The sequence below is a fragment of the Thyridium curvatum genome, assembly GCF_004353045.1.
Source record: "Thyridium curvatum strain D216 chromosome Unknown NODE_5_length_802575_cov_81.998223, whole genome shotgun sequence".
Taxonomy (NCBI): domain Eukaryota; kingdom Fungi; phylum Ascomycota; class Sordariomycetes; order Thyridiales; family Thyridiaceae; genus Thyridium; species Thyridium curvatum.
The window spans coordinates 583,211-594,567 of record NW_022156760.1 but is presented as its reverse complement, the minus strand read 5'-3'; the positions used below and the strand labels follow the sequence as shown (position 1 = coordinate 594,567).

Below are 11,357 nucleotides of genomic sequence, written 5' to 3'. Positions count from 1 at the left end.
ATGCCTCAGAATTATCCTCTTCGTCGTTGAACCCGAGTATTTGAGATGGAGAATGAGGAAGTACAGTTGCTCAGAGCTATAAGGTCCAATGAGGCTGCAAAGTGTGAGCTCGATGCCAGTGATGATTCTCTTCGAGGTCTGAGAAGTCCGGGGCCCACTAAAATTTTCAAACCCAGAAATAATTCAAAAGGCCTGGTCCCTGGACGCACTGGTGCAAGCCGGTAGGTACCCGCATTGCAGCAAATCTGCCCCGCTATCGGTGGCTCAATTGCTGGGAAAGCCGTTTGCAGGAACATTTCTAACCCCACCATAAACAACAGTCACAGGTCTTGCTCGTGAACACTACATCAGGTCTTGAATCGAAGCTCTCAGCGAAGACATCTTGACAAGCACGACTACCGAACCAATGGCCGCCAAGAATCAAGTGTTTATCGCCATCATTGGTAATGCAATCCGCAGCGGCAGAGACCATTGAATTATTCACTAACCCAGATGATGGCATACAGGCGCTGGAGGCGTTGGGAAGTGCTTCCTCGGCCAGCTTGCGAAACTGGCTGTGCGACGGCCTTCGACAAAGCTCAGCCTCTGCTACATCTCGACAAGCAAGAAGGCGCTCTTTAACAACGACTATTCCGAGATCAGTATCGACAATGCCATCTCTAGCCTCTCAGCCTCATCGACAGCCCCTCCCTCCCTCCCCGACGTTGTGAACTACCTGGCAGCTGCGCCCTCGAAGGTAGTGCTTGTCGACAACACCAGCTCTCAAGATATTGCCGATGCATACCCACTGATCCTGAGCCGTGGCATCAGCATTGTGACCCCGAACAAGAAGGCCTTTTCTGGATCGAACAAGCTCTGGCAGGATATCTTCGCTGCTGCCCAGAGCTCTGGGGCTAAGGTCTATCACGAATCTTCTGTCGGTGCCGGGCTGCCCGTCATCTGCACCCTGAAGGATCTTGTCGAGACTGGCGATGAGGTAACCAAGATCGAGGGTGTCTTCAGCGGCACCATGTCGTTCCTCTTCAACTCCTTCGCTCCTACCACCGGCTCCGGCGGCCAATGGTCGGCCGAGGTCAAGAAGGCCAAGGAGCTGGGATATACCGAGCCTGATCCCAGAGATGACCTGAACGGCTTGGATGTGGCAAGGAAGCTGACTATTCTGGCCCGTCTTTCTGGTCTGGCAGTTGAGTCGCCGACTTCCTTCCCCGTCCAGAGCCTGATTCCCAAAGAGCTCGAGTCTGTTGCAAGTGGCGACGAATTCTTGGAGAGACTCCCCGAATTCGACTCGCAGATGGAGCAGGTCAAGGCCGAGGCTCAGAGGGAGGGCAAGGTTGTCCGATTCGTCGGCAGCATCGACATGGCCACCAAGTCAGTCAAGGTCGGACTGGAAAAGTTTGACCTGTCCCACCCCATCGCCGCACTCAAGGGCAGCGACAACATCATTAGCTTCTACACGAAGCGGTACGGCAACAGCCCTCTCATTGTCCAGGGCGCAGGTGCCGGTGGCGAGGTCACTGCTATGGGCGTCACCGCAGACCTTCTGAGGGTCTTGTCCCAGATCTCATAGATGACAATCTGTGAGAGAATGCCAGCCAAAAACGGGATAGAATCGCAAAAGTGTTTCGAGCAAAGTTTGGCGCATGGACTGAAAATATACATTCTTGATAGAATTAATAATCATGTTCCATGTTCCGGGTCGTAGTGTCACTGGTGTTTCTCGGCCAGTGAAGGTTCGACCGAGGAATCTGGCGCCTCTAGAGTCGTGCTTGTATTTCCATGCTGGGCTGTACGGTTGGCAGGCGCATGCGTCTCGTTCGGGTGGCGCACAAGATATACTCCAAGCGAGGACAACCGCCATATCCATAAGCATACATCGAAGACGAAGAGCGATGCGAGCGGAAGGATGAACGCGACCCCGAGAGCAATCTGCAGTCCAGATCAGTAACACTCGACCCGTGAAGGAAGCATCGGGAGGCTCACAAAGATCCCAGAGATGACGTGAACCAGAGTCATCGATGTATCGGGGAAGAGGCTGTGCCAACCCAGATCCGAGATCCAAGAGCTAGTATGGACTGAAGGGAGTGCCATCTTTCTGTGTAGTTTGGTTCATTAAAGCGGCGCAACGGAAACAGCTGGAGTTGGGCCAGGTCGTATGTGTTTTACGGGACAGCTTCAAGTAGCAGCGAGGCGTTGATTATTTGTGAAGCATCCGAGAAAAGGGGGGATCATGATATTAAAGACATCCGCAGGAGTTTGCCATGCAGCATCTGACGAGACATGGGAGGTTGTTTTTTCAAGAAAGGAATGCGAACACGAGATCAGGGATGGAACGATGGCCGAGGCTCCCGTTTGTGGTGATATGAGCACAGCGCTGAGGGAGTGGCATGCTTGCTTGTGTCGCCGAGGAAAAGATAACGAGATAAAGTAAATTAATTGCATGCAGCTGACGCCAGCCCAGGAATTGAATGCATGGCTCGCGCCTCCACAGCCAGCCTGGGGCTGACGAGCAGGGGCCTCGACTGCCCTGTCGATCTCCTTCCTACAGCTGGTTTGGTGCCCATGTTTCAGCGTCATGGTTACCTAACAGGCTGTTGGTTTGGCCTGAAAAGAGAGACTGGTAGTGATGCTTAATTGATGTGTAGTGGAGAAGACACTCAAGCTAAGACTTTGGCCCTTTTTATGTCCATCAGGCCTACAGGTGGCACCTGCCCCTTACAGGCCCTCCCACCTTTGGTACGCGTAATTATGGGACAGACTACAGCACTCCATTCCCTAGGTAGTCTGTACCAAATGTTAGATTCCACCCTCCGATGTGATATCACAAGAACACTCGGATTTCCAGCAAGGAAACATTTGATGCCTGGAACACTTTACAGCTCCTGAGCGGGCCACACAGAGAAGCTCGCCAAGGCCAGGCTCAACCACACCGTCGAACCGATCTGCCAACAATGGGAAAGGACGATCATCTCTACGGCCAAAGGCCGCCAAAGAAACAAAAGAAGGAGATGGCAATATCAAGCTCCCTCGACTTCGCCTCCCAGCTCACCTCCCTCATGAGCAAGCCCGGCGCCGGGTCCTCCTCCTCCGCCACGTCCACAGCACCGGCAGCTTCCTCGGTCGGGCGCGCCCGCCCGTCCAAGTCCAAGGACATCTTCAGCGACATCAAGATCAAGCGCCGAGCCGGCGCCCGCGCCTCGCCAGCGACCGACGACAACGCAGACGCAGACGCAGACGCAGATGCGAGCCGCCGGGACCCGCGCCGCATCCGCCTCCGCAGCCCGGTCGGCACCGAGGACGACAAGGCCGAGCGCGCGCGCGCCCGGCGCAAGATGGAGGAGAAGGCGCGGCTCTACGCCGCCATGAAGCGCGGCGACTACGTCCCCTCGCGCGAGGGCGAGGCCGCGCCCCTCGTCGACTTCGACCGCAAGTGGGCCGAGCGGCACCCCGGCGGTAACAAGGACGGCGACGACGACGGCGGCCTCGTCTCGAGCTCCTCGGGCTCCGACGACGAGGACGAGGACGAGGACAACAACGACCGCGAGATCATCGAGTACACGGACGAGTTCGGGCGGGTGCGCACGGGCACGGCGGCGGACAAGCTGCGCATGGAGCGCCGCCTGCAGCGCGGGGAGCAGTCCCTCGCCGACCTGGAGCGCATGAGCGCGCGGCCCCGCGCGCCCGAGGCCCTCATCTTCGGCGACGCCGTGCAGACGGGCGCCTTCGAGACGGCCGACGCCGCGAAGATGGAGGAGCTGGCGGCCAAGCGCGACCGGAGCGCGACGCCGCCCCCCGCGACGCACTACGAGGCCGACAAGGAGATACGGACCAAGGGCGTCGGGTTCTACGCCTTCAGCAAGGACGAGGAGCGGCGGCAGCAGGAGATGAAGAACCTGGCCGAGGAGCGGGCGCGGACAGAGCAGGTGCGCAAGGAGAGGGAGGAGAAGCTCGAGGCAAGGCGGGCCGAGATCGAGGCGCGACGACGAGAGATTGAGGCTAGGAGAAAGGAGAAGGGCGAACGGCGGGCCAAGCAGATGGCGGACAGTTTCCTAGACGGACTCCGAGAGGATCTGTTGACCCCTAGGAAAGAGGACGAAGGCAACAAACGCAAGCATGGTGCAGAGCTTTGATCTAACACGCAAGGATAATGAGACCTGACGAATTGATACCCCTCCCTTATTGAGAAGCGCTGTTATATTGGCAGTCTAGGCAAGACATTGACTGAGCTTCACCAGCACCTGGAACATCACGAGGAAATACCAAGCCTGTCTTTCAAGTTGACCATGTCTTTTGTCACTACCTATGTCCATCTCCATGTCGCTACGTAATCAGGATAGCCACGGCCATATATCATCCTGGCAAGTGTCCTCCAGTTTCAAAAAGCAGCTATTTCCTATATGGAGGCCGTTGCGAGATACACCCCAAACACAAAGAGAAGGTTGGTCTAGCAGTATGCAGTGCTCATCAACTCCAAACCCATTTGTTCGTTACAGCGCATGCCGATGCACTGTTCGGATATCAAACGCCAAAATTTCCCATTTTTCAAAAAGAACGCCCATGCTCATGTACAATGCTGAAATCCAAAAATGAAAATGTCATGCGGGTAACCGCGTAATACTACAACGCTCGTTGCGATATAGCTGCTCCTTGCTCTCTTCAGGTGACATACCACAAGCAACCGCAGTCGCTGAGCTGCACACTGTCCCGTCCAACAAGATTATTGGAGATGGCACCGGGTGCGAGGCGATGCAGTGCAATATCATGCCTCTCGTACGTGTCCTCGATTTCGATCTTGACGATTTTGCCCGTGGCTGGGTTCTTGTATGGGCGTGGACGACTTCCGTCGGCTGGCACCTCGAATTGGACACACTCAGCTTGGGGTGCGTAGTCCATATGGCGCTCCTCCACCTTCACAAAACGAGGATATGGTGGAGCGGGGGGCGATGGAGGCGTTGTCACTGCCGCATCGGCGGGTGTCGTTGGGGTTGGAGCCGCGCCCGGAGCCGGAAACCCCTTGGCCGAATAGTACCCATCTGGTTTGGCAGTAGGATATCCTCCAGGCGCGGTGGTTGATGTAGTGGATGAGGACGAACCGAGATCGAGTCTCGACAGACTAGTATTCTGGTTTGGGAATATGAAAACCTCGAGCACCGTGTCTGGCCAGGTACACACCCACGGCTTCTCCCCAGGCTGTGCGACGCTTTTCCTATGGAAATCTTCAAACGAAGGCGTTTTGAAGCGCCGACGTTCTGAATGCGCAGTCGCGGCGGATGATGAGGGACTGGTCGAGGAGGCGAGAGGGCCCAGGAACGACTCCTTCATGACTACCGTCTTGTTGTAGTGGATGAGCTCGAACCATGCCGGTCCGCGGGATGGTTCCATGGTGTCGTTTACCAGTTCCAGATGTACTCGCTCCCGGATCAACGGTGGCTGGGTGCCGTAGGGAAGAAGGCCATTACTGATAAGATTAGACTCGTTGGCGGATATGCTCATAATGTATTGTGAGTTACTGGAGGGAGGTGAAGGGTCAATGGTGATCGTCAATGGTGATGAGAAAGGTAAAGCAATGTTGCAACTCCATGCCTGCGATTGGGACGGATCCTTGAAGCAGGAATTAGGAGTCTTGTTTGTGATGAGAGGTAGGACGTATGTTCCAAGTGGTAGAGGGGGTATGTCACTCGGTGTCGGTATGGGTGTTGCGTCCACCGTGATTGTGACAGACGTTACGACCGGATTCGGAGTTCTGCTGTCAATCAGTATCGAAATTTAGCTCACCTGAGCGGTCCAGGCTAAGCAATTCAAGATGAAAACTTACAGACGAGCCGGTGGTGGTGGCCTATTCACCGTGTTGTTGTTGTTGTGTTTGACAAGGAAAGAGCCAACGACAGCACCGAGGATGATACCCATCAAGACAAGTCCAGATACAACTAGGCACACGGCCCAGCATGGCACAATCCCCCCGATCCTCCGTTTGGCATACTGCTGGTAGCTCCGGCGCGAGCTCCGCTTCTCATTTACAACGTCGGCCGCGGTATTGATCTCGTGATGGCTGATATCAGATGTAAAACTCCGGGAGGAAAGGCGAGACCGCGGTGTATCAAGCTCATCGAACTCGGGGTTCCTTGCGGCGAGACCGATGCCGCCAGCACCAGGGATTGGGAGGACTGTAGCGGGAGCTGGGGGGACGTCCGCGGCAGCTCCTGCTTTCCTGGTATAAGCTTCATCTGGGTATCGTGTGTAAGGCGGAAGCTGTTCCGTATGTCCGTCAGGTCCAATGAGGTCAGCTGCATCCTCCCCATCAGGGCCAAGACGACGTTGATAATTGTCTCTCATGCCCGGAAACCCAACCGGAATGTTTGTGGGCGGTGGTGCGCTCGGTGGGGTGATGGTGTTCTGGTGGTAGATCCCATACGGGTGACTGGGACCTCGAGGGCCCTGATAGGATGACTCGGATTGCACAGCAGTCGAAGCCGTGGTGACGCTCAAGGTCCTCGCAACCCGGACATTTTGAGGGTACATCTGATAGGGGAAGGAAGGCCCCGAGGGGCCTTCATAGGGGCTCTCTTCCCGTACAATCGTCGCATCTGTTGAAGTAGTGGTGCTGGAATGACGTGACAAAGGCGTTTCCTGGACCTGACCCATGCCTCCGTCGTGACGCAGAGCGAAAGGGTCCTGATGTTGTGGAGGTTTGGCTATGCTGGAAGGCCGAATGGATGTAAGGGACCGCGGAGGCGTCGAGGGCTCACCAGATCCCGATCCCGATGATCCCGATGAAGTGGAAGCCCGCTCAGGAGTCGGCGTTTGGTGGCGGTCGATCGAGACCGGCCGGAATCCATCCGCGATACCCAAACCGAGAACCGCATCATTTTCCTCCTCTTCGGCAAATCGATGGTCGCCTGCACTCAAGGACAATCGTGCTGATACCCTCCTCGACGCCCTCCTTTCAAAATCCGACGCCTTGTTGTTTGTCGGATCCATTGCCGGCAATGCGTGACGGGATGGATTTCTGTATGTGTGACGAGTGTGATTCGACCTGTCGGACAGTCTGGAAGCAGCAGCCTCAGTCCGTCGACGGGCGACGCTGAGCGCCGAGGGTCATCGGCTTTGGGTCGATGAGAATCGCCTGTGTCTTGTCCAGCGTTTCCTGCACGCGTCGATAGGATTGGGTTTTCAGCTGCGGCGCATGGTTCTGCTGATGTTTATCGCGCGACTGTGATGGTGATGGTGGTGTTGGTGTTGGTATTGGTGTTGAGTGAAATGCGGACAGGTCAGCAGCGGAGGCGGAGAGTGCAGGTTTCGAAAGGGAGGAGAGCGTTGGCGATCACACCTCCCTGCTAGCATCGAAATTTGGCCCAATGGATGTCAGTTGATCCCCGCCGGACATAGGCAAAAAAGCAAGAAAAAGAGGGCCGCCAGTGTGTGGTGGTGCACAGGACACGGACGGAGACGGAGCCAAGAGACGGACGTGACAGAGACCAGAACAGAGAGCGTGAGAGCATGAGAGCATGAGAGCGTGCGAGAGCGTGGTGTGTGTGTGTGTGGGTGTTGGGTGTGGGTGAGAGAACGAACGGCGAAAATGTGGGTGCTGGACATCGAGGGACCGGCGAGAGACCAGCGAGAAAGCGCACTTGCCATGGCCCATCTCGCGCATGTAACCCACATTAGAAACCAATTCAGGAACTAGACCCAGCTTTGGAGTTTCGGAGGCTGGCCCAGAGGGGCGAGCAGCCCGCCCGATTGGCCAGTCCGGGGGGCGGGCCTCGAGTGGATCGCCGCTTGACTAAGAATGGCTGTCCGGCCTTTTTCCCAAAATAGGTGGGGACGAGAACCTGGCAAAAAGCAACCTTGCAAGATTGGTGATTGATGCCGGGCTGGGCACTGGCTCGCAGTGGCTCGCAGTGGCCGAGATGGGACTCGTCGCGCACTTGCGAGACACACAAGAACCTTGGAAGCCCGGCAAAAATGGTCAGATTGATTAAGCTCGATGGAGCAGTGTCACCTGAACCCTGTTGCTGTTTCTCCTGCCACTCTACGGCACACTGTGTTTGAATTGTGCCTCTCATCTACCTGCGTCGTTCATTTATTAACACCCGTTTTCCATCCTTCTGTCTGTTGCTGTTGCTGCTGTCCGTCTCGTCTCTCTGTTTTCGTCAAACTGGGCGACGACGAGATACCCTAGGGTGCTCGTCTGTCTCTCTCGACAGACCGGGCTGTTGGATTGACTGGCTGCTCGCCTAACTGAGTGACTGGTGGATGATGTATGGCCTGGAATTACCTCTCCGGTATTGTGCGCGCGCACGTGTGTAGGCATGCTTCAGGAATCAGCACCGACTCCATGCCCTGCGCTGCTTATTTTCCCCCTAATATGCGGTAAACCACATTGGTGACAGTTCACTGGCGATCCTGTCCAGGGATCCGCCATCCTCTCTAGCTTGGTCCTGGCCACCGTTGCGCGCCAGAGGTCCGTGCCACTGGACTGAGTAAGAACAACCAACTGCATGCTCGACCTTCGAGGATGAATGTTGAAACCCATTGCTTCTTCTGCTCTGCTCAGCTACACTTCCCGAGAAAAGTCGATCTGTAGGTTGGCAGCCACACCAACAGTTGCAACCTCTGCTGGCCACGCCAGCCATGAGGTAGCGACCTCCTCCTTTCACAATGGGAGGCAATGCGCCCACCTACCTAGGTATCACCAGCAGGTGAATCACTCGGTCCTAGCGTCTCAAGTGGCGTGCCTGAAGGACCTTCGACCATCAAGGTTGATTCAATAATAGTTGCCGCTATGCACTGGCGGCACGTTGCCGAATCAAGCGAGACCACCCACTGTTCATATGAACATCGCAATATCTACTGCATCGCACATTCGTCCATATGTTTGAGCCTATTGACCATGGAAGCAGGTGCCTCCAAGTCTCTCGACGTGAGCGGGCTCAATTCATACGAAAGCACACAACATGAGGCCGTTAAGGAGTGCAAAGGCGTGATACTGGTCTATTCTCCCGAGAAACCCGATAATGTGCCGGAGCTCGAGAAATGGCATAAGCTCAGCCAAAGGTGGAAAACGAAACCGTGTGTTTGTGTTGCCTACAGTCGTCTTCCCTTTAAGTACGCAAAGCTATGTAACCGCCTCGTACGTAGTACGCTTCCTAAGATGCCCGAGTTTGTGGTCAACTCTTGGGACAGGGCAGGAATGCAGGGGAAGTTTCCTAGCATAGCAGAGTTTGTGCTTGAGATATATGAGAGTGGACAGCCGGACTCCGACAGCATCGAGGAGCGATTAAATATGCCGGCAAAGAGACACTATGACGGTTCCCAGTGATAAGGACCCAATTGTCTTCGTGGATTGATCAACCACTCCCCCGATCGCAATGCCCTCAAGCCGACTGTTGCTGATTACCCGTCTCCGATGTGGGTCCGAGGCCCGGAATCAGTCCCGGACTTTTTGACCTCTCAACCATGGTTCAGATGCACTCCAGTGGCCGGTGAGTCAACTCGTCCGAACGGATCAGTTCTACACGTTCCCCGAGACCTCGAACCCATCCTCTCCTTTCTGATCTTGCCCACCGCAGGCTGTCGCAGGGCCTTGCCAAGAGGCACAATGTAAATAGCTTCAAACGACCCCGGTAGGGCCTTTGGTAGATAGGCCGGCTTGAATACGTGGTTGAAAGGCTCAAAGTGGTCGCCTTTGGTGGTAGATGGTTTGAAATTAGGACTCACGGTACCTGAATCCGTGGCTTCAGTTTTGGTCACGCAAGATATCAGCTAAATCCATGGCACTATTGAAAAGAAACAACTAGAGGGACTGCCTGCAACGCAGCCTCGAGGTACAGAGAGTTGTGTTAGCCCTCACTGCTCACAGGGCTCGCGCGTTTGTAAAATGGGATCCGTGCCACCCTCATTCACTGGATTGTGCACTAACAGTGATATATCTGGTCGTTATTGGGACGTAGGGGTTTTTTGGTGCCTAGCGAGAGGATCCTGAACGGGCTGCTATTAGTGAACTAAGGCCTCTACCGTGAAGGCTACATGCATGGTCAAGGGGGATCAAGAATGGTTGACGGTAAGACAGAGCCCCACAAGTTGGACCACCCCCCCCCCCGGGCCACCTCTGGACCACCAAAAACGTCATTATTCAGAAGTTATTATCTAATTATAGAAAAATACTACTAACTTAAAAATAATATCATTAAATAGCATATTCTTTATACTTTCTAAGAGAACTAATAAAAGAAATATAATTATTATATAGAGGCTAAAGTCTCTAAGATAAAAGTGATTTTTATTCTTAACAGTTTTACTAGGAAATTATATATAAAAGTGTTAAGAGTCTTTCTTTAAAATATTATATTAAGAAAAAATAATAAAAATCTTTTTAAAAATCTTTTTATCTAATTATATAAGTTATTTATAAAATTAATTATTAAATTATTTATATCTACTTTATATTAATAAGATTTTTAAAAAGTTATAATTTATTAATAAATATAAAAGAAAAATTAAATATAAAGCTTTAATTAATTAATTATATATAATTTAAAACTTTTATTCTATAATAACTATTATAATAAGATAAAAAGATTTTTTAAAATATTTTTAATAACTTTTCTTAATAAGCTTATTTAAAATTAAATCCTTAACTAATTTATATATAGTTTCTTAGTAAAACTGTTAAGGACTTTTTCTTTAACTATACTAGACTTCTATTAATAGATATACTCTATTCTATATTTTTATTTAAAAGCCTTATAAAAGGGCTATATAAAAATACTTTATTTTTATTTATAGTATTTTTCTATATTTAGATAGTATCACTCAAAAATTGCTGATTTTGGTGGGAAAAGGTGGCCCGGGGGGGGGGGGTGGTCCAACTTGTGGGGCTCTGTCTTACTCACCCACCTACATAGGTACCTAACATCACATCACTCCAGTCCCACCTAGCCTGTCATGTTTACTTAGGTGAATGAGGACCAATCCGTCAACCATTCAGACCTAACACAAAGAATCGAACAAAGCAGAGTGCAATCTTAATCATTTTCTGGTTATTATAAGATAAGAAGGGGATAAAGCCATCACTCAAAGAATACAGAAGCTGCATCACCACAAAATCTCAAGAAATTCAACAAAGAACCACTGCATACGGTAAACACTTGTACCGGACTTCAACACCAAAGCCTTGGTCATGGCCCGGGCTCAGAAACCTCGCAAGAGAAACGGTCGCAAAGGTAAAGTCGTCCATGGGCGTCGATCATTCTTTAGCCAAGAACAGAGGAGCACATTGGGGCACCCTTTTTATTTTATTTTTTATTTTTTAATTGTTGCTAACTCGGGTACCTAGGCGAGCCGAGCGTGGGATCGGGTCG

General features: G+C 52.5%; 3 protein-coding genes across 3 annotated transcripts; 2 read left to right on the top strand and 1 right to left on the bottom strand.

Moving 5' to 3' along the window:
- Positions 1–406: 406 nt before the first annotated feature.
- On the top strand, positions 407–1,567 carry E0L32_001405 (uncharacterized protein; the record flags this gene model as incomplete). The annotated part of the gene is made up of 2 exons (XM_031135481.1): positions 407–443; positions 507–1,567. The coding sequence occupies 2 exons, from the start codon at positions 407–409 to the stop codon at positions 1,565–1,567; spliced, it is 1,098 nt and encodes a 365-aa protein (XP_030991919.1).
- A 1,381-nt stretch (positions 1,568–2,948) lies between these two features.
- Positions 2,949–4,127, top strand: E0L32_001404 (uncharacterized protein; the record flags this gene model as incomplete). The annotated part of the gene is made up of 1 exon (XM_031135480.1): positions 2,949–4,127. The coding sequence occupies one exon, from the start codon at positions 2,949–2,951 to the stop codon at positions 4,125–4,127; it is 1,179 nt and encodes a 392-aa protein (XP_030991918.1).
- A 526-nt stretch (positions 4,128–4,653) lies between these two features.
- E0L32_001403 (uncharacterized protein) lies at positions 4,654–6,975 on the bottom strand (the record flags this gene model as incomplete). The annotated part of the gene is made up of 2 exons (XM_031135479.1): positions 4,654–5,743; positions 5,813–6,975. 2 exons carry the CDS (start codon positions 6,973–6,975, stop codon positions 4,654–4,656), a joined length of 2,253 nt encoding a protein of 750 aa, XP_030991917.1.
- Between the last annotated feature and the right edge of the window lie 4,382 nt (positions 6,976–11,357).